The 23,335-nt window shown below is 43.8% G+C and overlaps 1 protein-coding gene across 2 annotated transcripts; it reads right to left on the bottom strand.

Annotated features, from left to right (window-relative positions):
• Positions 1-51: 51 nt before the first annotated feature.
• cep170ba (centrosomal protein 170Ba) lies at positions 52-17,411 on the bottom strand. Of its 2 annotated transcripts, XM_076107536.1 has the most exons (19): positions 17,195-17,411; positions 16,291-16,428; positions 14,436-14,525; positions 13,631-13,709; positions 12,964-13,022; positions 12,312-12,462; positions 9,858-9,986; positions 8,641-9,129; positions 7,624-8,552; positions 7,288-7,446; positions 6,779-6,914; positions 5,077-6,657; positions 4,011-4,257; positions 3,622-3,754; positions 3,174-3,302; positions 2,986-3,074; positions 2,462-2,555; positions 2,328-2,379; positions 52-2,211 (listed from the first exon to the last, which is right to left on the bottom strand). In XM_076107536.1, the coding sequence occupies exons 2-19, from the start codon at positions 16,393-16,395 to the stop codon at positions 1,988-1,990; spliced, it is 4,875 nt and encodes a 1,624-aa protein (XP_075963651.1). In that variant the 5' UTR covers positions 16,396-16,428; positions 17,195-17,411; the 3' UTR covers positions 52-1,987. The 2 variants fall into 2 exon arrangements, with proteins under 2 accessions (XP_075963651.1, XP_075963652.1); XM_076107537.1 differs by lacking the exon at positions 7,288-7,446.
• Between the last annotated feature and the right edge of the window lie 5,924 nt (positions 17,412-23,335).

Raw genomic sequence — 23,335 nt, 5'->3', positions numbered from 1 at the left:
TTGCTCGGGACTAAACAAAAGTGTAGTGAGTGAATAAAAGTAATCACAAAATACAGCTTTACTAATCAAATTTATTTGAAAAATCTGCAATCATCAAATTAAACAAAAACAACAACAACATAAATACCAGCTAACAAGACAGCAAGATTACAATCAACAGGTAAAGGGAGGGGAAACAAATTGAATATCAAAAGAGGGACACAAATTTGACAAACGAGAAATACATTTCAGCTCTCAAACCTGCTGTAGCTTTGACTTAGATGGAGTAAAGCAAAGGGGAAATACTATCCCACAGAAGAAGAATAGCAGCAACACTTCAAGCAAGTGATGTCAAGAGGACAAACATTCAATTTAGCTTGAGTTTGTAAACAACCACTGTCCCACACAGCTCTGTGGCACTTATAGGTACGTCCCAATTACAATCGCATGTACAATCTGGAGAAGGGAAAAGGGGAAACAGCAAACAGCTGGTGAACCGGGTCGCCTTCTCTCCTGCTGCAGGCTCAACGGCATCAAATGGTTACAATCTTTCGCAGGAGAGCAACAACTTTCAGTTTGCAGCATATCAAGTCGAGGGGACAATGTTGTACTACACAAGTGCAAAAGACAAGATCGAGAGGTAATTTGTAAAAGATATATTTAGATATTTACATAGTGAACAGAATGTCGCAAACTAATCGGCAGATTTACAGCTTCGCACAATTGACTTTTTCAACATCCGTGCTACAATGACATTACTTCTCCAGTCATGTGAGGACCCATCCGAAGTGACCTTGTGACTTGAGAGGAAATATCAAATCTGACCACAGTGCTGAGAGCTCGTGAGCATAGGACGCGATAGGTGTGGTGGTGTGATGAGCTCAGCACAAACGGGGATAAAGGCGACTCATTCCTGTCAGTCGTTTTGTGATCGTCTTTGGCCAAACCTCTGAGTTGACTGTGCTCACAACAAAAAAATAGTTTCAAGTCCCCCTCAAGTGTGCTTGACACAAATAACAACTTTTCAGAAGGCAGAGAAGCCAGGAATGCTTGAAAACTCTTGTTTCACAGCCACTTGGATTTGTGTTGCCAGGTGACTGAACTGAGTCCCTCCTACCAGTCAGACCACACATTCCAGAAGGTCTTTCATCTCCAGCTGGACAAAATACAGAGGCCTGGACACAGTCCATACAGCGGGAAATGTTAACAGAATAAATACTCAAGAAACTGGTTGATAGCAACTGTGTAACACAGCGTTAATTGCTCTGGCACTAGAGTCCACTAACTCTCCCAAAGCCATGTTGTCTCGGATACAGCGTCTCACAAAAGACCCCTAATAAATTAGTTTCACATTCTGCGATATATCTTGTCCACAAAGATAAAAGTGGCAAACAAAGACAAAAACACATGAGGAAAAGCAATAAGTTTACTGAGGATACAAGTACACTAAGATCTGCTGGTGTTATTGCCGTTCTTTCTACCCAAAACAAATATCAATGAAGTAATATTTCCTCGAAAATGTGATTTGTCATATATATATATATATATATATATATATATATTTTAGTAGATTATATATATTAGTAGATTTTCCTGAGATGATTATTCTCAGTCTGGTTCACAAATAAACCAAGTAAATACAATGAGCTCTTAAAATCAGCAATGTTGGTCGTATCATTGGCAAATAACGAGGTCAACCTCGAACAAAGAGAGAATCAAGTATAGTTTGGAGGCCTGTCCGAGAGGTGAGGTTTTTATTGTAGTATTTTGGTACTTCCTTAAATCTTCAACCTCAGCCCTTAGTGCAGGCGTCACTGTGAGTTACACCACTGTGTAGATGTGTAGTGCTCATAGTGCGTTAGTGTGTATGTTTGGATGCACGGGAGACGACAGATGCGTTTACAGTCTCACTTCCCCCCCACTCTTAGTTTCATTGTGGTGACACTTGTGATTGTGGAGTCACAGCACAAGTTCAGCACTGGAGGAACCTGCGTGTTTGTGTCACATTTCAGACCAAATATCCCGCTCTTTGGTCGTCTGGTGTCACGGCTGCTCTCCTGACACCCTCGCTGGGCCTCGGGCCGCCGCCACGTTTGGAGACGGAGTGGATCGTTCTCCAGTCTCGTGAGGCGGGAGGTTTGGAGAGCCGAACTCCAGATGAGGAGGAGACCACAGAGGCCGAGGCCTTAGGACTGTCAAACTGCCTACCGGGCTCCATGACTGTGTTAAAGACTGGAGGGGAAAATAACATGGAAAAAGTTTTTCAGCTGATTAATCGGCTTCACTATACAAATGTTTTATGAAGATTATTTATGTCATAATGTTTATAAAGGGTCAGGTTGACTCACCCTCAAGTTGTCGTTGAACCCTCCTGAGTTCTTTCAAGATTGATGTGATTTCCTGAAACACAGATGTCCAACTTATCTCAAACAATCAACCAGCATTAATTCAACTTGAACATTGACAAACATAAGTCACCAACCTTGTTGGAGGTTTTGATGACAGGAACATCATTGTCAGAGTTAACCGTGGCCTCAATCTCTTCCCAGATATCCATCCTGTCCTGGAACATTACCCTGCGTGCAGAATGCCCAAATACACTCGTTAGAACGTTTGCTTCTTACTGTTCTCTTTAAACACATTTCTGTGTCTGGAAAACTGAGAGCCGGGCTGTCTTCTGATTGTGGTGACTTAGCAGAACTAAATGTAATCAATGCTAAAATAAATGTTTCTTCTTTATTTGATGTTTTTTTGGATTAAATAAGGGTTGTAAAAAAAACAAGCACAAACTGTGGTTCATCTCACAATGGAAACATTTAAATTATCTGCATCTAATCTGTTCAGAAGATTACATCTCGGTTCCATATTGTCAGTGCTGACTCACTCAGTTACTCTAGTTTAATAAGATTATTGGCTCAGTGGCGTCTGATTAAAAACTATTGATCCTGTCTGACAAACAAACGCAGACGAAGCACGGGAATAAAGGATGTTCAAGTAACGCCTTACTTCATTTTTTCAGCAAGTTGCTCAGTGTTTTCTCTGATGGCCATGGTGATCTGTGACACTGGATTCAGCATCAGATTGTCCACAATGACCTGGAGGGGAAAAAAAACCAAATACTTTAAATGATTTCCCGGTGCTAGCGTCACAGAGGCTTGTAAAGAAAATTAGACGAAGCGGCATTTGTGCGAGACCTCATCTGTGCTCTGAGCTCGCGGCCTGGTGTTCTGTTCGTGGTCACTCTGGTCAGGTTCCCTTGAAGATGTAGAACTTGGTGGGACCCTCTGGTAGTTTAATCCAGCCTCTGGGATACGATGAACCAGCTGCAACACAAACAGACTCAAGTGTTACAGTAAAAGACAGGAAAGAGACGGATTGTCTCCTTTGGCTGATGTGTTTAACAAGGCAAGGAGATAAAACCATGATGTATAGTATAACAATTAAGTGATAAAGATAAAAACTACCATCTTAATTTCATGTTACATAACTGCACCAGATGTGCAAAGCACTGAGAGATACTTCCTCTTTCAACGAAAGAGCATAGTTTGTCATGAAGAAGATAAATAATAGTCATCTTCAGTTTTAGTCAGTTGATGAAGGAGACTTGATGCTTGAGTGTGTCGGATAAAGCTTCATGTTTACCTGTTTGTGAGCGGTCACTGTGGAGACGGCCGCACTGCTCTCCACTCCAGGGTTTTGTGGATCACCTTCACCTGCCACGTCATGGATCTCTCTGGCCAAGATAGCTAGGTCTTTAGCCAGGTCTTGACTCAACCTAGCAGGCAAGGGACACGTGTCAGAAAGATGTCTGACAGGAATAAGAATTTGGATTATATTTACATTATTCTGCAGGAAGTGAAATCCTTGATCTCTTTAAGCTATTTATGGAAAATGCAGTAAATAAAATGCTAGATGCTGCACGTGAGAAACCATCTTTAGCGTCAGTTAGGCTACAGTAACACATCAATTTAACATTTGGAGATCATATTAGCATGTCCACCAGAACAGAATTAACTTGTAATATTCCTTACCGTGCAATCTCAGAGCTGTGATTGGACCAACTGTGTAAGGCATCTCCGTCATGGTTCTCCTCTTCAGAATCTCTGCTGCGGGGGTTTGGCCGCAAGGCGACCACCGGCTGAGACCGCGCAAGATTCCGCGGGCTCTGGGAAGCTGAGGAAGGTTGGGAGCGTTTGTGTTTAGGAGTGCTCTGGTTTGAGTCGTACTCCTCGTCTGAGGTAGAGGTATAGTCAGAGCCTTTGTGTCGTCTCCTGGAGCCTTGGCGTTGTGAATTGGTTTGAGTTATGGAGGATGAGGACAGAGAGAGAGACACACCATCAAAGAATACAGCCAAGAAAAACACCACCGTGAATATTAGATGTCGTCACCAAAACCCTCCCCAGAACAAGAGACAGAAGAGTTGCTGTGGAAGTGCTCATTTGTTCATTCACAAACTGAAATGAGTACTTGATTTCCACAGTAAAGCAGCTGAGTACCAGACAAGTACCACTAAGCAAAGACTGGGTTGTTTAGCATAAACCATTTGGTACATGGCTAGAATGATAATCCTCATCATGGCCATACAATCCTCATGGATTACCATAAACTGCCCGAGAACACTGTGCAGATGAAGGTAGATCAAAGTGAATATAAAAAGCTCTTGTTCCATGAGGGCCCTTTTTTAATTGCTCCCGTTTGCGCCTTCCACCTGTGCACTGGCGCCAAAATACCACACAGACGGGCAAAGTGGATTTCAAAGTCAGGAAAATAAAAAACGGCCAGAGTGCTTTTTTTGCGCCAGCGGTTGCGCCACCACAAGAAAATGTAATGTTAGTGTTATTGATGTAAGTGAAAGTCCCCTTCAAAATAACACTTTTGTGGAAGAAAGCCCAGGTGTTATTTACTGAAACACACAGCATATAAACTGAGTACTAATTGTATCAAACAATTCACCACGGTGTTTGATCAACAGACCATGAAATGCTTCCGCTCCAGGCAAACCACTGTGTTTACTCGCTTTGACTGAGACAGAAGTAAGCGGGTATACCAGTCAAGATATGTCACACTCAATCAAACAAGTTTCTGTATCATACTCACTTGAGGTGCTTCCAGAATATTTGGCACTGCTCGAACGTCCACGAGTGATCGGCATCTTGTTGACCGGTGCTTTCTGTGGCTTTTCTACAGGCTTCCCCCCCGATGCAGAAGCCCTCCGAACTGAGCTGCCGGTGGACGAGGCCTCAGTGTCGCTGGGTGTGTTGAATGAGCTCGTCCGCTTACGAGGCATCGCCAGCATATCCAGCCTGGAGAGTTTCTTGGTTTCTTGGGGTTGCTGCGCTAGGGCATTGCCCGCCTCCTGGGACAGCCTGTCTGTCTCCGGGCCCTCATTGTCCGAAGCTTCGCCCAGGCGAGCGCGGCGGAGCATGGACGCTCTGGTGGGTCTCGGGGCTGAAAAGCTGCTGCCACGAATCAAGGCCTGGGATGCTCTAGAGTTCTTGCCGTCCTCCTTCTGAAGGGGCACTGTGTATTTTCTGCGGGATTGGTGGCTGTTAGATTCCTGGTCAGAGTAAGGGAAGCTCTGAGGGTCGTCGCTTAGGTCTGTGGAGCCACATCTCCCGACACTACGTCTCAGTCCAACCGGTCTCCTGACAGACTCCGTCTTATTGTTGCCGTCTTCTCCCTGAGAACGCCGCTTTTCTGATGTTGTGGACCGGGGACTTGGGTCCTGACTAGCTATACTGGCTGAAGACTTCTCCCTATGGAAGCCACTAACAGAGGGGGCTTTAGGCAGTATGTTTGGCCTGGTCTTATTGCTGTGTTGGCTGACTGTGCTGGAGGTATCGACATCAGACTCCGCAGAAAGAGAGTCCATTATCGAAGACGGTGTTTTACCCGATTGTACTGCTTGGAGTTTGGCCTCCAGAACCGCCAGAACATCCTCAGTCTCTTTGAGGTAAGAATGAGTGTCCTGGTTACAGGCTCCCTGGAATGATTCAGGGTCCATGCCTCTCTGAACCTGCAGGCTAGAGATGTTGGGCAATCTGGCATTGCTAGGCCGCTCCTTGGTGAAGCTCTCTTGTCTGAATAATGCGGCTACAGTGCCCTCTTTGGACTCTGGGCTCTGTGTAATCTGGCTCAGGAGTGGAGCCGACACACTGGGCTTGACCTTTCCAGAGTCCTGGTTACCTCTTGGTTTGGTCAGAGTTGCTGTTGAGAAGGTTTTGATTGCGTGTTGTATTTCATTCTCAGAAGTGCTGGGGGTTGAGCCCCCAAGTTCATGTTGGGACTCAGCCCCCGCTGACCCAATGTAGAACGATGTGGACTCGGTTGAGAGTCTGTCCTCATTTTTCCTCGCTTCTCTGTCTGACAGCGGCCTCCTCTTTTGCTCTACGATGGAACCATCATCTGACTTGCTGGCATCACTCAGGCTGTCGGGCTCTACGTCGTCATGCACCGATAACCTGTGAAGGCTATCCTGAGACCTGGGGGAAACCATGCTACTCCCTCCTACATCAAACGTTGACTGCGGGTCATAATGAACATGAATGCTGGGAGTCGGAATGTCACTCTTCTCACCCAGTGGTAGCTGGGGCAGGACGCGCCGAGCTCTCGAACCATCAGAGTCGGTGCTGTCGTGGTGTCGGCTGAGCGTGGCCTTGTGGATGATTGTACCCCGTGCTGAAGTGAAACAGTTTGAATGCATATTAACCACACACACTTAAACGGAATATCATTCATATTCATCAGGGCGTCTCATTAAAATTCCAAATAAATTCATGTCTCGTCAGGTGTTATTTACCTCCTGACAGCTCCATCTGGGAAGAGACGTCAAAGAGGCCAGACGAAGGGCCAGATTCTGTGTAGCTGTCTGCCAAGCTGGTCCAGCAAGACATCCACTTAGGAGCCCCCTGTAACACCGCACCTGCTGGCTGGACCTGCACGAGATAACACACAACTCAGTCAATATCTTTACAAAAAAAAAAAGGTGCAGTTTTTAAATTGTATGATTTTCTTAGTAAACAAAACAAGCTAGGTTAACTGTGATAATAAAACATGTATTTTTGTCCTTATATTTGGTTTGAAAGAAAAAACTAAACAATGAAGAACCCAGAACATGTGAGGAAAGATGAGCCGGATCTAGAAGTCAATAGAGAGATACAGCAACAAATACAAGAAATCCAAAGAAGGCAAATCAAGATACGCTTAAACATTATGGTACACTGACCAAACACATTAATTAACTGTCAATAGTTGGCAATAAAATGATTCCATCCAAACATTGATCACACTCTGAGCAGGAAGGGTTACCTTCACCAGACTCTGTCCCTGTTCTGGAGCTGGCCTCACCGCCCCACTGCTACTCTGCCTATGCTGCTCCCTGCTCTCAACATTAACAGGCCTAAATGCTGCTGATGTTTCTGCTTCACTCTGGTTGGTTCGCTCTGGGCTCTCAAAAACACCAAACACCTGTCAGGAACAAAGCAGTGCAAGTTGACCATTGCAGTAAAGTGGGACTGCCAATGTCCATGACTCATTCTGAGGCCCCAAGACACTGGAGAATGGCAAAGCAGACGAATTTCCTTTCAGCAACATGTTGCCATTATTAGCCAAATTTACATAAATTAAATGGCGAAAGGAACTTGCCTGGTCAATCTTGCTCCGTGCCTCTTCTAGCTCTTTATCTTGAACATCTGCTTCAATGGTGTAGGTCCCTGCGTCACTCAGACTGTCCTCCTCTTCATTCTTGGGGCCAACATGAGGGATCTTGACCTCCACACCCTGATACGGATCGGGCATCATGGGGGCCTTGAGGGGAACAGGGTGGTGGATAGGAGAGGAAGTCTGTGGCTGGTAGGAAGCTTTAGATGGAGGGGGACTATTCTGGGATGCGACCACTGTCTCCGTCTTAGCTGCTGGAGGGGGACTAGATTTATTTTTCTCCCAGCTGGCAGAGGAGGACTGCTTTGCTTGTTTGAGGAATTCAGCAGTAAATTCCTGGGCGAGTTTGGACCTCCGGCCCACACTGCTAAAGGGTCTTACAGACACAGATGAAGAAGAGCGAGAGGAAAAGCCGGTGCTGAGCCGGTCCTCCGTCTTCTCCCTTCGTAGAGAGCCAGCTCTCTGGAAGCCTGTGGAAGCAGGGCCCTTCAGGGGGACAGTGTACTGTTGAGTTGGAGGAGCGGTGGAGGCTGGAAATGGGACTCGTCTCTCCCCAGTTGGGCTCGAGCCCTTCCTCGCCTTCTCCAGCTGGACCCTTAGGCCCGAGGGCTCAGGTGGAGATGTGTTATTAGTAAAGGACAGGGAGCGTTTCTTTCTTAGGTTGTCATCAAAGAATTCAATAACGAAGGCTTGGTGAGGCTCAGCCTTGCTAAGACTGGACAGGGACTGAGATTCCGGCGGAGAGTAGGACAAGGGCTCCTCAGGGTCGGGGGAGGCAAAGCGTTGTGGCGGGGAGGCTCTCAGTGGTTGTGGAGACTCTTGGTACCCAATCCGAGGTTCTGACTCGAGGAAATCACTTCCATTGATTGCAGGATCCTCTGAATCACTGTGAGTGCCGTCCTCGTGGTGGTTTGCTGGTGATGAAAAGACCACAAGTGAGTTAAGAACTAGCACATTATTGCAATTAAAGCGAGTGTTGGTGAAATTCTACAAGTGACTCACTCTTGGTGGTCTTCAGGAGTGACGGGTCACTGTTTGTGCTACACATGTCGTCAGCCTGTGACCTCTTCCTCACAATGCTGGCATTACTCTGGACCAGCCAATCAGCCACTTTGCTTTCTGCCGACATCACCTCAGTGGGCGTGGTGACGGGCTCTGTGGAAGGCAGCTTCTGTTGCTGGCGGAAAGAGAACTTGGTCACGTGGTCCTTGATCTTCATCTTACCTGGCATGCATTCGTCAAATTCGATGGTGAAGGCGGCATGGCTTTGGACCACGGGAGGTGTGGAAGAGACAACCGGAGTGGGATCTGGAGTGTCTTTTGTGGGAACCTCGTGGACCTGCGACTCGGGTTTCTTGGCAGGTCGCTGGTGTAATTCCTTTGTTGGGATCTCAAAGTAGCTGGGCTCCTGGCGGTAGGAGAAGATGGACTTGACTTGATTGTCGGACAGAGAACCGTTGACCTCATATCTGGACACGTCTTTAGCCGACTCTGTTAGAAATTAGGATGGTTGAGGACAGCAAACGCACAGATACACAGCAAGCATTAGTGCTGGTTACACATACTACATACTTTGCATGTTTGAGGTTCCTCCTCAAGCTCACAATTACAGCTAAGTAACTCAAACTTCATTGGTACGGCTAAGAAAAGTGATCGTGATGACTGGGATGCCGCTGTCGCACAATCCCTGAAAGGAGGAGCCACAAATAACACAAAAGACTCCAGCAGTTAGACTGAGAAAACAAATGCGCCAGTTGGTCTTTGGGTGCTAGTTCGACACGGCAAAATATCACTTTAGCAGCTCAGAGTCCAACGGAGGGTAGCTGAGTGGGAATAATCTGTTTCGGCCTGGGCACCGTGAGGCAAACGATCACCCCCCCCCCCCCCCCCGCAGAAGCTTAGTGGGTCATAATACATCACGAGGCAGACAGGCAATGCCCACACTGGCCTGGCCTGACTAACAGTCCACAACCAGCGGCCAGAGACCTGCCTTGGGCTTCACACCATCCATCTCCAGTAACCCACAAAGGGCATTAGATAGAAGTGCCATAGATAAACATGTCCTTTCAAATCAGGATCTAATTCACAGATGTGGGAAGAGCCAACGCAATTATAGTACAGATAACGCTTTAAAAAGATATAAACACTTCAGTACTAACACCATAATGAAGTCTGTAGCTGGCACACGTTAGTCAAAAATAAAAGACACATTCTCTGACCTGGAGACTCCTGTTGTGGCGATTTTCCACCTCTGTTCTTCTTTTTGTTGGCTGCCTCCTCATCCTCCCCCCACCAGGATGGTTGACCATAGAGAGGAGTAGGCTTGGATATCGGAGCATCTGTGGCAGCTAACAGACCAACACACACCATTAGACACATGGATAAACTCAGGAAAGAAGAAAGAGTCACAAAGAACTGAATGTATACACACCTCTTGTATTTATAAGGCCATGAGTTTATGTTAGTCACATGATTAAACAATGTTATGTCTGAGTTTGGTCCTGCAACAACAAAATGTAGCCTTTGGGCTTTTTTTTTTTTTTTTTTTTTTTTTACAATTCACCCACATCCCCATGTCACAGAGAGTTTAGCGAGGGTCCAACTGTGATACAAGCTGCATCGCACAAACCACCAAAACATAATCCTTCTTGTGCGAATCGGGACAAAGCTAATCCTAATCTTCAATGTAAAAAAAAAAAACACTATACAATACAAGATCTCGGATAACGACTTTGTCTAAAAGTGAGGCTTCTTGTGAGCGGTGACACTCACTGTTAGCATATTAACCTTTGCATACAACGGAGGGGATGAGGATGATGTCCGCGATGCTGCTTCTGAACTGGTGCTTAGCCGCTGCTTTGCCGGTCCACTCAGTCCAGCCAGCCTATAAGGCACTAATCAGATAATCCAGAAGCAGCTCGCCGGCCTGATACATGAGCTAAACAAGCTCTCTGGGTTTTAATGTGGGAGCTTTACAATTCTAAGCATCAACAGCACTTCACCACTGTTGCCTTGGACACGCACGATAAGACATCAACACAGTGATGAGAGGAGCATGTTACTAATTCCTTTCCCCTTACCCGATCCGCTCCTTTTAGCTAAAGGAAACACGGGTGAGTGTCACAACTAAAGTGGACGGAGCATAGCTCAGTCGTCAGAAAGCAGACCCAGAATAACCTAACAAATAATAGGTTAGACGAGTTTAATGTTTATACTGAATATGTGGCTCCATGAAAAGTTGTATTTCCTTAATAACTACTAGATTCCGGACAGCGGGAGGACTGGACACACTCCACATCCTGTACAGCTGCATGGGGAAACCAGCAACAGCACACAGACAATAAAGGACAGCATTGTACACAATAAAAACAAATTGAAACATCCAATCCAGAGTAAACCAAAAGAACCAACAAGTTCTCCAGTCAAACAAATTCAGCCAAAAGGAATCTATTTGCATGAAGTCAACATAGATAAGCAGGTTTGTGCAGTAATGTAAATGAAAATAGCAGTCAGCTTTTCTTCATGTGTGCGATTTTGTTCTCCGACTATGAAATCCTATCCTCATCTTATTGTGACAGTACATTTAGGGAGACAGAGGATGCCCGTTTTGTTATTGGTGGATCGGGTCACAACAGCACAGCGCGAGGCTGCTGTCTGCTGTACTGCATGGCCCCCAGTAAACAGGGCTTCAGTGAGCATGCTGAACAAAGAGCATACAGTCACGGGTTCACAGGATCACTGTAGTCAGCTTATAGCTGCAGGTGATACGACCGCGCTCCCATTACTTACCATTGTTTTAGCTAACAAAATGTTTTCCAAAGTTGTGCAGTTCAATGATTTATCTGTATGGCACTCAGTGGGATATGAGCCCAGTGCTGGAAAAGTCCTATTTTAAGCACCAGTTGTAGTTTTCCCCTCTGAGCTCACATGGGGCGTTTGTGGAACAGAAAGCACGAGAATTGCTAAATCAACAGCAGCTGGAAAGCGTTTTGTCAGTGTGAATGAGCTTCATTCACAAAAACGCTTCACTTGAACTAAGAATTGTCTGACTGTTCCACTGTTGCCTCTACTGTACGACTGGATCTACTGGAGTACAGCTCAGGGCACAGAGGGCATAAAAGCAACTGGAAGCACAAGCAGCAACAAGTCCGCCATCAGCTACATGAACAGAAGTGTCAACCTGCACACCTTTCTAATTCTTCTGCCGCACATGTTAAGCCATCGCTGCCGTGTTTGGCAGCACCCCGCCTCTTCTCAGCCGTCAGGAATGGCTGTGAGAGATAAGACTGCTTGTCCTTAACTCTTCACCCCTGCACTTGTCTGGCAAGCCCTCATTCTGCAACTCCTGTACACTCATTCGGCCAACTCTGGGATGTCGAGATCTACGTCTTTACTGACTTCATAAGGGATTGTGGCCTCGGCCTCTCAGCTCACACGGCAGGCCTAATCTCACACCAGGGGAGCTCTTAATAAAAGACGCAACCGCCGTCTTATCGAGCGATCTACAGCCAAAGTCGTGTAGCACATGGGGAAGCAAAAACGTCCTCACGTGTGTGTGTGTGAGCATGGTGTTCAAATCCACTTTGGCTAGAACTCACTTGCTTCTGTTTAAATAAAACCTGCTGCCTTCCTGCTATGTGTGTTACGGTGGAGCATGTGTTGATGTAGTTTACCTGTGAGGGATTGGGCTTTTCGCTCGGCCCTCACCAGCAGTTTGGAAACAGGAACTTTGCTCTTCTCTGAGCTCGGGAGCTGCTGTTTTTCCTTCGCCTTCGCCTGCAGGGCTTTTATACTAAGATGCAACTGGTTGGTGTACTTCTCATGCTGCACAAAGAGACAGGGGGGGGGGGGGGAGCAGGATGTGAGAAAACCTCTGCCAACAATCATTGCAGGATGTTTCTAAAAATAAAAGTGCATGTTTCATCACTTAGAAAACCGTGTTCACGTTCTAAAGTTACAATTTTAATCATGCATTAAAATGCCAGATCAATAGGTGATAATTCATTGTAAGTATGTGCCTGTTTATGAGCACAGAGCTCATCATGATGACTGACAACTGTTGGCACAGGAAGCTGACCAACTAAGGTCACGCCCACATTACGTCACGTGGCCTCTAATGGAAAAGCTGCACATTGTTCAGTTTAGTCCATTTGTTTGTAACCCTTTCTGATCATTAATTGGTGATGTGAAAATTGGAAAAAATAATCAACAGATTAATTGATAATAAAAATAATAGATGAGCACTTCACTTTATCATTGAAGGACCCACAGCAAGCGTATCAGCACTGCTAGACTATATATGTATACAGTGTCAGTAGTACTTACTTTAAGAGCTTCCTCTGGGACCTTGTGTTGACTTCTCTCCAGGATATAAACATGAGCATGTGCAGGAGGAGTTAAAGTACACACACATTGGATAACACATCTATATACACATATATTCACAGTTTAGAATCTGGCTCTCCAGAAGGACCTGAAGAAAAACATACAAACTACAAATCCTCAACCTAAAGTTTAGAGCATGTGCAGTTAGTGTAAATCTCTTTTACTGAATCTCCTTTCATGCTTTGTTTTCACCCTAACCCCCAAGGAGGTCAAAGGTACGTTCTTCTACTGCAAGGAGGAGGAAAAGAGATAAGCAGTACAGACCTGCTGCACTTCAAAAAGCTTCTTTAGCGACCCACTCCTTGAAACGTGCAACAGCGTCTATACGCGTCTATACGCTAAACCAGCCCCATGTTATCTTACCCAAGTCTCACCATTCATGTCTTTCCTGTTGTGGGGGTCAAAGGGTGCAGGAGATTGACCATAATCTAAAACCCCTGACTGAAAAACCACAGGAGATTAACATGCCGATGGGAGCGAAACGATTGCAGTGGGAAAATGAAACGTCAAAAATGTGTGACTTACATTACATAAATCACACAGCTCCCAAAGTTAAACCAACAAACACGAGACTAACATTTAAATGAATAAGATAGAAAAAGGATATCATAGCCAAAACGTATGACATCAGAGAGCTTGAGGGTGATGTACGTCTGGTCTGGGATTCTTAGGTCGTTCACAAACGTCTGCAAAATAAAGAAAAGGAAAACATCACGCTTAAATACCTTTCACTGGTCGTTAATGAGGTAAACGTGTTGACTCACAGGTGACAGGCTCTCTAATTCCTTGTGGCACGCTTCCAGATACTGTAAGGTGCTTTGCAATTGGCCCTTTTTCCATTGAAAGTTAATCCAGAGGCACATTCAAACTGATGAGATTATGCTGTTATGCAATGGCTGTCTCGGATTTTGTAGAATGCTTAATGGCCAGGTGGAAATACACACAACAGTTTCCAGAGTTTATCCTCAGATCACTAACGGTAAAGAATGGACACACAGCAACACAGCAATGTTGGATTTCAGTTACAGGTCCTTGCGCTGTTCTGCTCTGATTAGTTTGGCTGCAGTTACCAAGGAAAAACAGAAACACTCTCTGAGAACAATGAACGGTTTCTCTCACTGCTCAACTCTGGATTTCACTGGGATAATGTGGTGCAGTGAAGTGTTAACAGAGCAGTGAAGGGAGAGAGAGAGAGGGGCTGGAGAGAGGGAGATCGCAAGAATGGGAGGAAAAAAAAGGGGGGATGTAGGCCGGCAAGAAAATCCAGTCTCCTGAGAACCACGGTTCTACCAACCGTCCCCGTCTCCGGCACACAAAGAGGGATTTTGTGCTCTGGTAATTGCCTTCAGGGAGCCCAGAGCTCCGGTCTCCTCTATCACAGGTAGTCCGACACAAGAGCTGGAGTCACTCACCCCGTTCAAGCTGCCAAGGTCCTTCACCATGTGCTCGTCTGTGTTCGGGTCGTAGATGAGCACAGCGTGCTGCTTGTCCACGCTACGAGACTGCAACAAAAGTTAAGCGAAAAGTCGTTAGATGTTTAAGATATCACTTTGGGTTGTGGGAAACTGTGGGACTGTCTCGACATTCCATGAACTAACCGAGCAAATAATTGGTAGAATATTCCACAAGGACAACAATCATTATTCGTCATTATCACTGCTACACAGAGTCCGATCCCTTGAATACACCACAAACCGGCCGCTGCTGTAGATTACACTAATAGATGGTCCTCATTACCGAACACAGAATTCCTGCGTAGCTGACGTCCGTGACGTGTGCACATGATCTACCAGAGGAGAGATGTGCTTGTATCTGAATATGCTTTCCATCAATTATGGGCAAACTGTAGCAGACTCTCTCTTCTCTAATCATGAGGGACTCTGCGCCTCCATGTCACATAAACATCACAAAGATTGAGGGTAATCGCCAAACTCATTCACAAAATGACCACCGTCCTTCAAAGGACCATCTGTAGGGCTGAAATGAACCCTTCCACACCACCTACCAACTGGAATAAACAGGTTGGATGTACGGTCTGTGTGGCCTATTCACTCAGTGGACCTGCAAATAACTTAAAGTAACTTAAAGCAAATACTGTACCGAGTATAAATATGATTTTATCAATCACTAAGAAGTCCACGTTCCTACTTCGATGACCCTTTGCCTCTCTTATCGCAGAGAAAATGTTTGCTCCGTAGCTAGGAAACCGTAGCTGCATCACTGGACCAGGCTAAATGCAGTCACTACTATTATAGGAGGAGTACGGTCTACTTGCTGCTCATGGAGATACAGACATTGATCCGACACCAGTTGTCACGAGAAAATTCAAACATCAAGTCGAGGCCCTCGGCTGTGCTATGCGGTACGACTTCACCGACACTCAATCCCTGGTTTTCACGTCAAACAGGATTCTCACGTTACGGACATTCAACTGTGATTTGAAAGTGAAAAAAAGCATTGAGCTTTAAACAAAAGATTAGGGATTTAAAAGACAATTTGGAGCCTAAACTGACTGTGTGCCAGGGCAGGAAGCCGTCCTGAGTGCTTAAGCTGAGCAACAGAAAAGTCTGCATCATCTCAGACTGGGAGAGGCTGAGGTTGGTTTTCCTTTTTTTCTTTGGGATCCAGCGACGCCTAAATGTGGACATGAGCAACTTTTCAATCTAACCAACGGTCTGTGGTTGGCCGGGTTTTTTTTCTGAGCACAACGCGCTGACTGAGTAAAGTATAAACAACTGCTTCTGAGGCAACATTCCTCTTTCGCTGGACGAAATGCAGAGCGAGGAGAAAACGGGAGCGAGAGTATTTTACAAAAAAAACACAAAAGAAAATTGGGTTTCTGACAAACAACTGCATGGGAAAAACACAGTGGGAATGCTTTAGCAGCGTTTTAAGTCATTGTTTGAAAGACCGTGTGGAGGCACCGTCGCCAGGTTACACATTCAGAAATGCACACACATGAAGCCTGTCGGGAGCCTCCCACTGCTGTTTCACATCTCTCTGTGACTAGCTGTCATTGTTGACAGACTAGAATGAAGACCAGTTAGGGGTTCATTTGACATGCTGCTGGTGTTTGCCGTGTAAACACAAACTTCCCCACAATGTCATCACACACACACACACACACACACACACACACACACACACACACACACACACACACACACACACACACACACACACACACACACACACACACACACACACACACACACACACACACACACACACACGCACGCACTCTCTTAAACATACAAAGTCACACACCTGCAGCATCAGCTCGCAGTCGTCCCTGCCAACAAAGATCATCTCTTGTGGCAAGCGGTGGCGTGTGCCAGAGCTGCTGACCAGGAACCATGACGTCACACTCATGTTGGGGCCACGGGTCAGGATCGTCTTAGCATCCTGGGAAGAGACAAGCGCACACACACCAACACACACACACACACACACACACACATATAAAGACTAAATGACAACATGTTTATTGAATGAGACTCAGGAGGCTTGATCAAAATCCAATACCGGTGTCCCTGAACGATGTCCTAAATATAACTGCTGTTGTGAAAGCATGCTTCAGCGTTGAGATTACTGAGGAGAAGCTATCATTTCACCCAAGTTTGACCTGTTTATCAAACAAAATCCAGTCTGGCTGTGTTACTACTGAGATAATAATGTTTGCCTTTGGGGGGGGGGGGTGAACCATGTTAGAAGTAGACAGGTTTCCATGCGTCAGTATTCAGCATGTTCACACGACTCACAAATGCCAGTTTTTCTTCTGTAAATAAAAGCCAGAGCAAGTATTACCTCCTTCAAAAGCAGAGTCTGTTCCGCTGAGCATGCTGGGAAACCTGTTGCTAAGTGGCGCCGGTTGAGTAACGTCATCTAACTGCTCAAAACTTCAGGTGCTCGGTTGTTGTTTTTTACTTCCTGTAACCTCAGCTAACTAAACATTACTGCCAGATAAATATTAGACACGAGACGTATTAATACCTTGACTACAATCTATGTAATGTGTAATATATGGCAATGCTAGTGTTATCTTGAATTAAAAGCTCGGAGTGTTGGAGCCCGTCGGCGAACAGGTTGTTTAGCTAACGTTAGTGAGCATCCGGCTACACAGAAACGAGCCTTTTTCCAATGATTTGATCCCACAAGGACGTCACGTTACCTTTATCGCCTTCTCCGTCTTGCTCCAAAGTGAAGCCAGTGTTTAATGTCCGACAGCAGATGGAATAAGTCGACGACCGACATGTACAACAAAGCGCACCAGGTGAGACTGGACAGGTAACGCTCGCTCACACCCTCTTCTTCTTCTTCCTCTGGGAGTGACAGTCAGGCGAAACTCTCCTCCAACGCCTCTCCTGCCGACCCGGTGACGTCGTGTGACAAGTCCGTCAGACGCTCAGAGGTGGAGGAGGAGTCAGACCTCTCACTCTGTTGCTTTTCCGGGTGCAGAAAAACTCAACGGCCTCTTGCAGTCTAGCATAATTAAATGTTCGTATTATTTAGTACAAGTATTATTTAATATATATATCCAAAATAAAAAAAATACCCTTTTATGTTACGAATTGTTGTGTGCACATACATTACATTTTTTTGTTTGTTTTGAGCATTTATGTTATTTATTGGTTTATTTGATAAGGGACAGTGCACATTAATAAAAACATTGCTGTAAATGAGGCTACTTTTCATCTGTAGTCCCAAGAGGCAGATGTTACAAAGTAAACCTAAAAAGAGAAGATAAGATTAAATTAAAGTTATGCAATATTTACCCTTTCCAAAGCGTGCACAAACAATGAAAGAAGTGAGAATGTAAATATAAGTAGTATCATCATTCAGGAGACTCTTATACATTGTTAAATACTAACAAGACATGCAACACAGAGGCTCTCCAATTCAACACACACAAAGCTAATACAATGAGGGATAACTATGTTAAATAGAAACCTGGACTAAAGACAATATTATGCTGCATTGTTTTTCTGCAAATTTGTGGTTTAAGTGTTTCGGAAGCAATATAACAAGTATATCCTTTACTAAAGTAAAAGTAGCAATGTCACACTATAAAAGTACTCCGTTACATTTAAATGTCCTGTATTCAATATTTTTACTTAAGTAAAAAAAAAAAGTGTTATAATCAAACTTTACTTAAATAATTTAAAAAAAGATTCAGCAGTCAGTATAGATAATGGGTTATTTCAGAGTGATATCTAATAGACATTATCTTACTGGATTATTGTCATTGATGGATTAACATGTAAGAATCATTTTAATGCTGAAGTAGAGGTAGAGTTTAACTACTTTGGATTAATAAATCAACCAGGCAGATATATCGGCCGTTATGGCCTTATTTCAGATATACCTGTTTGTGTATATATGTCTGTCAATAAATAACAATACATAGAACGACAGAAATACCAAAATATGTTTGACGTTGTTTGTTCACCTCAGAGAACTGACAAGTTTATTTTTCAACTGTAAAATGTATGTATGTATGTATGTATGTATGTTGGTCACAAATCAAAGTAAAATGGGATCCATATCAAGATTATTTGTTGATGTTATGTATTTATATTTTTTAGAAATAACTACTGATATATTGATCAAATATTTAAGGCCCAAATGGGTATCACCTCAGAAATCTAGTATCTGTTGGTCTATACTTTATAGACTATTCAATAGTTTCCCATTTATTATAGGTTCATCAGATGTTTTGAAAGAAAAAATTCCCATCTGCAAAGTAATTAGTCGACAATGTTGAGAGCCTCCATCGGTGGGTTTTTTAACGGTAGAAGTACAGCGTGTAAATAAAAGGTAAATATTCAAGTAAAACTCAAGTATATTGAAAGTGTGCTAAGCCTACAGGGATTGAGAAAATGTACTTGTTAATATAAACCTCCTGCATGTAATAAAGTAAACTGTATGTCAACTCCTAGACATCCGTCCTATATCTTTTTTTCAAGTGAATATCTTATAAATCTTTATTAATTAATATTACAATATCTGAAAACATCCATTCTAGGGAGATAGTTTTTTTTTTAAATGTATGCTGTAATATTAAACAAATCCGCGCATGGGAAGCTGCTTTCTATGAGCTCCAGTAGGAATTCATGTAATTTCTTTGAAAAATTAAATATGATACATAGGGATTAAGGGCCATTTTTGCAGACCGGGTTAGCGTTTTAGCCATCTGGTGAGTCATCGTCAGCATAGACGATCTTCGCCTTTATTCACAGCCACAGCACTTTGTTTATCTTGTGGCTCGCGCTGGCTCGGTGGAGACAACAGAAAGGAAAATATATCGGCTTGAAGAAAAAGAAGATGATTGCTTTGTCCTGTTAACGAGCTAATGTTGAAACTGCACCTGCTGCGTCAGAGAATAGAGTGGATTTGAGATTCAGATCGTGTTGATTTATTATTGTTGTTGAAGTGTGTAGAACAAGTAATATTTACATTAAAATATCATACCCCAAATTAAATTAAATTTGTAGTACGGAGTCTACATAGTTATTTGCTTACATAAACCCAATTCCCACTAGATGGCGCTGTAGTCCCAATTTAACGTATTGACCTCCAGCGAAATTTTCAATTTTTGCCACAAGATAAATTCAGGATGTTAAGAGCAATTTCAGTGAAGCCACAAAGTCCCGATGTTTCCCTGTAGATATAAACCATCTTCATTCATTCATTATTTCAACCCACACATTTATGTTGCTATCAGTGTGAGTAAAAAGAGGAGAATGATTACCTCCATGTGTTCAAATAATCTTCATACACATAACATGGATTCTATTCTGTTTACGATTCAACTATTATTTATGACTATGTCACTCTAAAAAAGAAGTAGCACCCTTTTTTTAATACAAATTAAAAGGTTACTATACGTTGGGTGTGTTTCCCCCTCCACTTCCCCCCTGCTCTTAGTGTTGATATGAAGTGGCTCGTAGTCAACAGGTTAAACCAGTTTCCTGACCTCTGTCTTTCACCAAATCATGACACCAAGCTTCATGAAACAGGGTCGTTTTTCACTGAAGACACTTTGACAAATCACAGTAAAGTACGGGTTTAAATAATGAAATGAATGATGGCTGAATTCCATTTAGCTGCTTCAGTGTCAGGGTCCTGGTACAGTGGACGGTGGATGACTGTAACACTGTCATGGCTTACTGCGAGACTTGAATGGAACGGAGACAAAGTTGATGTTATTAGTTACAACTGTTATTGTCCTACTTAGAACAATATGTTACGCCTAGTATTTAGAGTCCATGCTGGTCATAACGACAACTGTAACTTCCTGAAAACCCCCCCCCCCCTCTCTCTCTCTCTCTCCTGGCTGATGGTGCCTCATTCCAGATGTTTAGATCTGGATCTTTGTCCTCCAGGAGATCCAGCATCTTCTATTCTCTTCTCTCTCTCTCTCTCTCTCTCTCTCTCTCTCTCTCTCTCTCTCTCTCTCTCTCTCTCTCTCTCTCTCTCTCTCTCTGTTTTTTGTTTATCTGTGTGAAGGATGTGCTTGAGGTTTGTGTCTTGTGTGTCCTCTTCCAGATCTGTGGGGGGGGGGGGGGGGGGGGGGGGGGGGTTACTTATCAGAATTGATGGTCTAAGGACAGAGGGTGTGGTATGATGTACAGATTGTAAAGCCCCTTGAGGCCCATCTGTGATATGTGGTATTGGACATTGTAAATAAAATTGACTTGACTTGTCGTGTGTGATCCTCCTGCTTTCATCTCCTTCAGTGTTTTATGTGTTTTGTCATGTTTGTTTGGGTTAGCTGCAGCAGCACAGTGCAGTCAGCAAGTTCAAGCCTCATGCAGCTGATCTTGCACTATCACTGCTGAGACATTGAGGTACAACAAATAAATATCTTTTCAGTGGTACATTATAAAGTAGTTTCCAGTGAAGTACGTTATACTGAGACTTTGAGCAAGTATAAATGGGCTAAATGGCTTTAGTGCATAACATTTTAAATAGAAAATAGACATTGCAATCCTCTCATCACTGTTGTTGTATGAGACACACTTTCTAACATTACATACATTTAGTGTACATCAGTGCCAGCCTCTGCTGGCTCTGTGTCTTTGACATATAGGAGGAAACGTTTTCGTCTGTAGCACAAAGAAGAGCGGAGCTCTGGCTTGCAGGCCGTGTGAGTGACACTTTCCTCATGCAGCACAACACTACACCACCCAGGGGAGGCCCGTGGCGGAGCCGCAGCCCTGGCTCTGCGGTCTGTTTTGGGCTGTGCTGCTCGAGTCAGGTGAGGGATGGTTGTCAGGTGAGCGCCACACTGGGCCAAAGCCTCGGTCTCGCTGTGTATTGCAGCTGGCCAAAAGACAGACTGTGAGCCCTGGCTGTCAACATCTGCTCCAGAGACTGTACCATCTGCCCGAGGCCCGGGGGGAGCACCTCTCCCTGTCTTAGACCAGCTGCAGAGCCCCAGACGTGGACCTGAGCGGTCCTGCAGAGGCAGAGAACACAGCCAAGACACAGTCAGAGCCGCTGCGTTGCTGGGACATTTGTCTCACACACTTAGCTGTGTTTTATCTGTTGGGGTGCAATCGCAGCAAGGTTTAGATGACAACAGCATTCCTATTTACTTGCAGAGTAAAGGTGCAGCCCACTGATGGAGCTATCGCAACTCAAAGGAACTCAGAGGTCAGAGATATATATACAATCATAATGGATGTGGTCCATTTTCATGAAACTGAAGTAACCTTTTATGAAAAGTGCAAGATAAAGAAACAATGGAAAAGGACAAGGCATGAAAGAACTGATCAGGTTCAAATAGAAAGACAATGCAGTAGGATGGAAAACAGTGAAAACTGCTCTTCTTTTCTTAAAGACTCCTCTCAACATTTGTATTCCTATTAATTAGCTGTGGGGACGTCTAGAAAGAATAATCAATATTTCATAATGGGTTGATTTAGCCAAATCTGTGAGTTATTTCTTAGTTAATTTGTCTTCTAGGTCAGAGCTCAAATATTTCACAATAAAAGTCTGAGAGTCTACACAGCTTTTTGTTAAGACCTTTTATTTCATCAATTTGAAAGAAAACAAGTAAAAACTGTGTACAAAGTTTATATTATTTGTTTACTAAAGCTGGTGTCCTCAGTCTCAGGAATATGGGAGGGCAGGTACAAAAGAAGTTGAAATAAAAAAACAAAAAGTATAAAATGAATTTCCCTATTTTCAGAAGGTGACAGCAAAAAGGGTGAGCGTGCATAGGAATAGGTAACAATCAGAAACTGAACAAAAGGTTTGCAAATGATTGAAGTGAAAACAATATCATAAAAACCATTACATTCAATAACGTATGATGCAATTTTGATAAATGATTATCTGTCATCTTTAAAAAAAAAAATTAAAAAATGACTGAGGCGCTTTTGAAAACTTCTTAGTACACTTTGAAACAGGACTTTCAGTTCCCAAGAGTCTCAGTTTAGCCTCAGCTGTCTGTGAAAGGGGAGTAATCATTCACACGAGCAGTTCTGGTTTTATTTGTATCCACAACATTTGAACTTACATTATAAAAAGAAGCTAATTTAGTCTTTTACCAACCATAAAGTAAACAAATAAGATTCCAAATACAATCATTGTGGGGCAGCAAAGTGCATATCATTGGCACAGTTAAAAAGTCAATGCTGGTCTCATATAAATAACTTGTGAAGGGACAAAAGGGCCCTAAAGTAGCAAATGAAAGATGACTCTTTGTGTGTTTCCCCCCCTGAAGCCCGGTATTTTTTGCAAAGTATTCCTAAAGAAGTGTATTATGTTAAAGTGACCTCATTGAGGCTGCAGTGAATGCACCGGGTGGAAAACACCCAATACTGTACTGTACATGGAGGAAAAGCCCGGAGGAGAGAAGAGTTTCTGACGGGTCAGCAAGTGACCGACCCTGATCAGAAGGAAACCAGGAGGTTTGTCTGCAGCACAGCGTCGAGATAGGAAGGCATCAGGAACTAGAAGCACATACTTCAAGGGGGCTGGAGGAGCTATTTATTACCCTGAACAGGAAACCGGGGCTCTCTCAGTGACTGGTGAGAAAACAGCCTTGAGGAATCCATTACAGGACAGCTTTTTAATTTAATGATTAATCACTTTTGTGTGTGTTTTTTTTTTTTTGCATGTCTGCCATCAGACCGCATTGCACAATTGATCCGTCAGACTCATTGTGGTGTCGCATGATAATACAACAGACAGATTGGTGTCAGTTTTGCATCAGGGTAGTAGAGAAGTGATTAAAAAAAAAAAACAAAAAAAAAAAAAACTCCAGAAGATGGTGTTTCAGTCTTAGCAGAGTCAGCCATGT

This window comes from Anarhichas minor, unplaced genomic scaffold, assembly GCF_050575085.1.
Source record: "Anarhichas minor isolate MPS153535 unplaced genomic scaffold, ASM5057508v1 ptg000040l, whole genome shotgun sequence".
NCBI lineage: Eukaryota > Metazoa > Chordata > Actinopteri > Perciformes > Anarhichadidae > Anarhichas > Anarhichas minor.
The sequence above is the reverse complement of the archived record's forward strand: the minus strand, read 5'-3'. Positions and strand labels throughout refer to the sequence as shown.

What these genes read in the sequence shown, in the direction of transcription:
- cep170ba (XM_076107536.1), bottom strand. Translation starts at nt 16,395, where the DNA reads ATGAGTGTGACGTCATGGTTCCTGGTCAGCAGCTCTGGCACACGCCAC. An exon ending in ACTGCGAGCTGATGCTGCAG is followed by an intron (nt 14,526 to 16,290) that starts GTGTGTGACTTT and finishes CTTTTGTTGCAG; the next exon opens with TCTCGTAGCGTGGACAAGCA. An exon ending in CAACTTGCTGAAAAAATGAA is followed by an intron (nt 2,556 to 2,985) that starts GTAAGGCGTTAC and finishes TTCTGCACGCAG; the next exon opens with GGTAATGTTCCAGGACAGGA.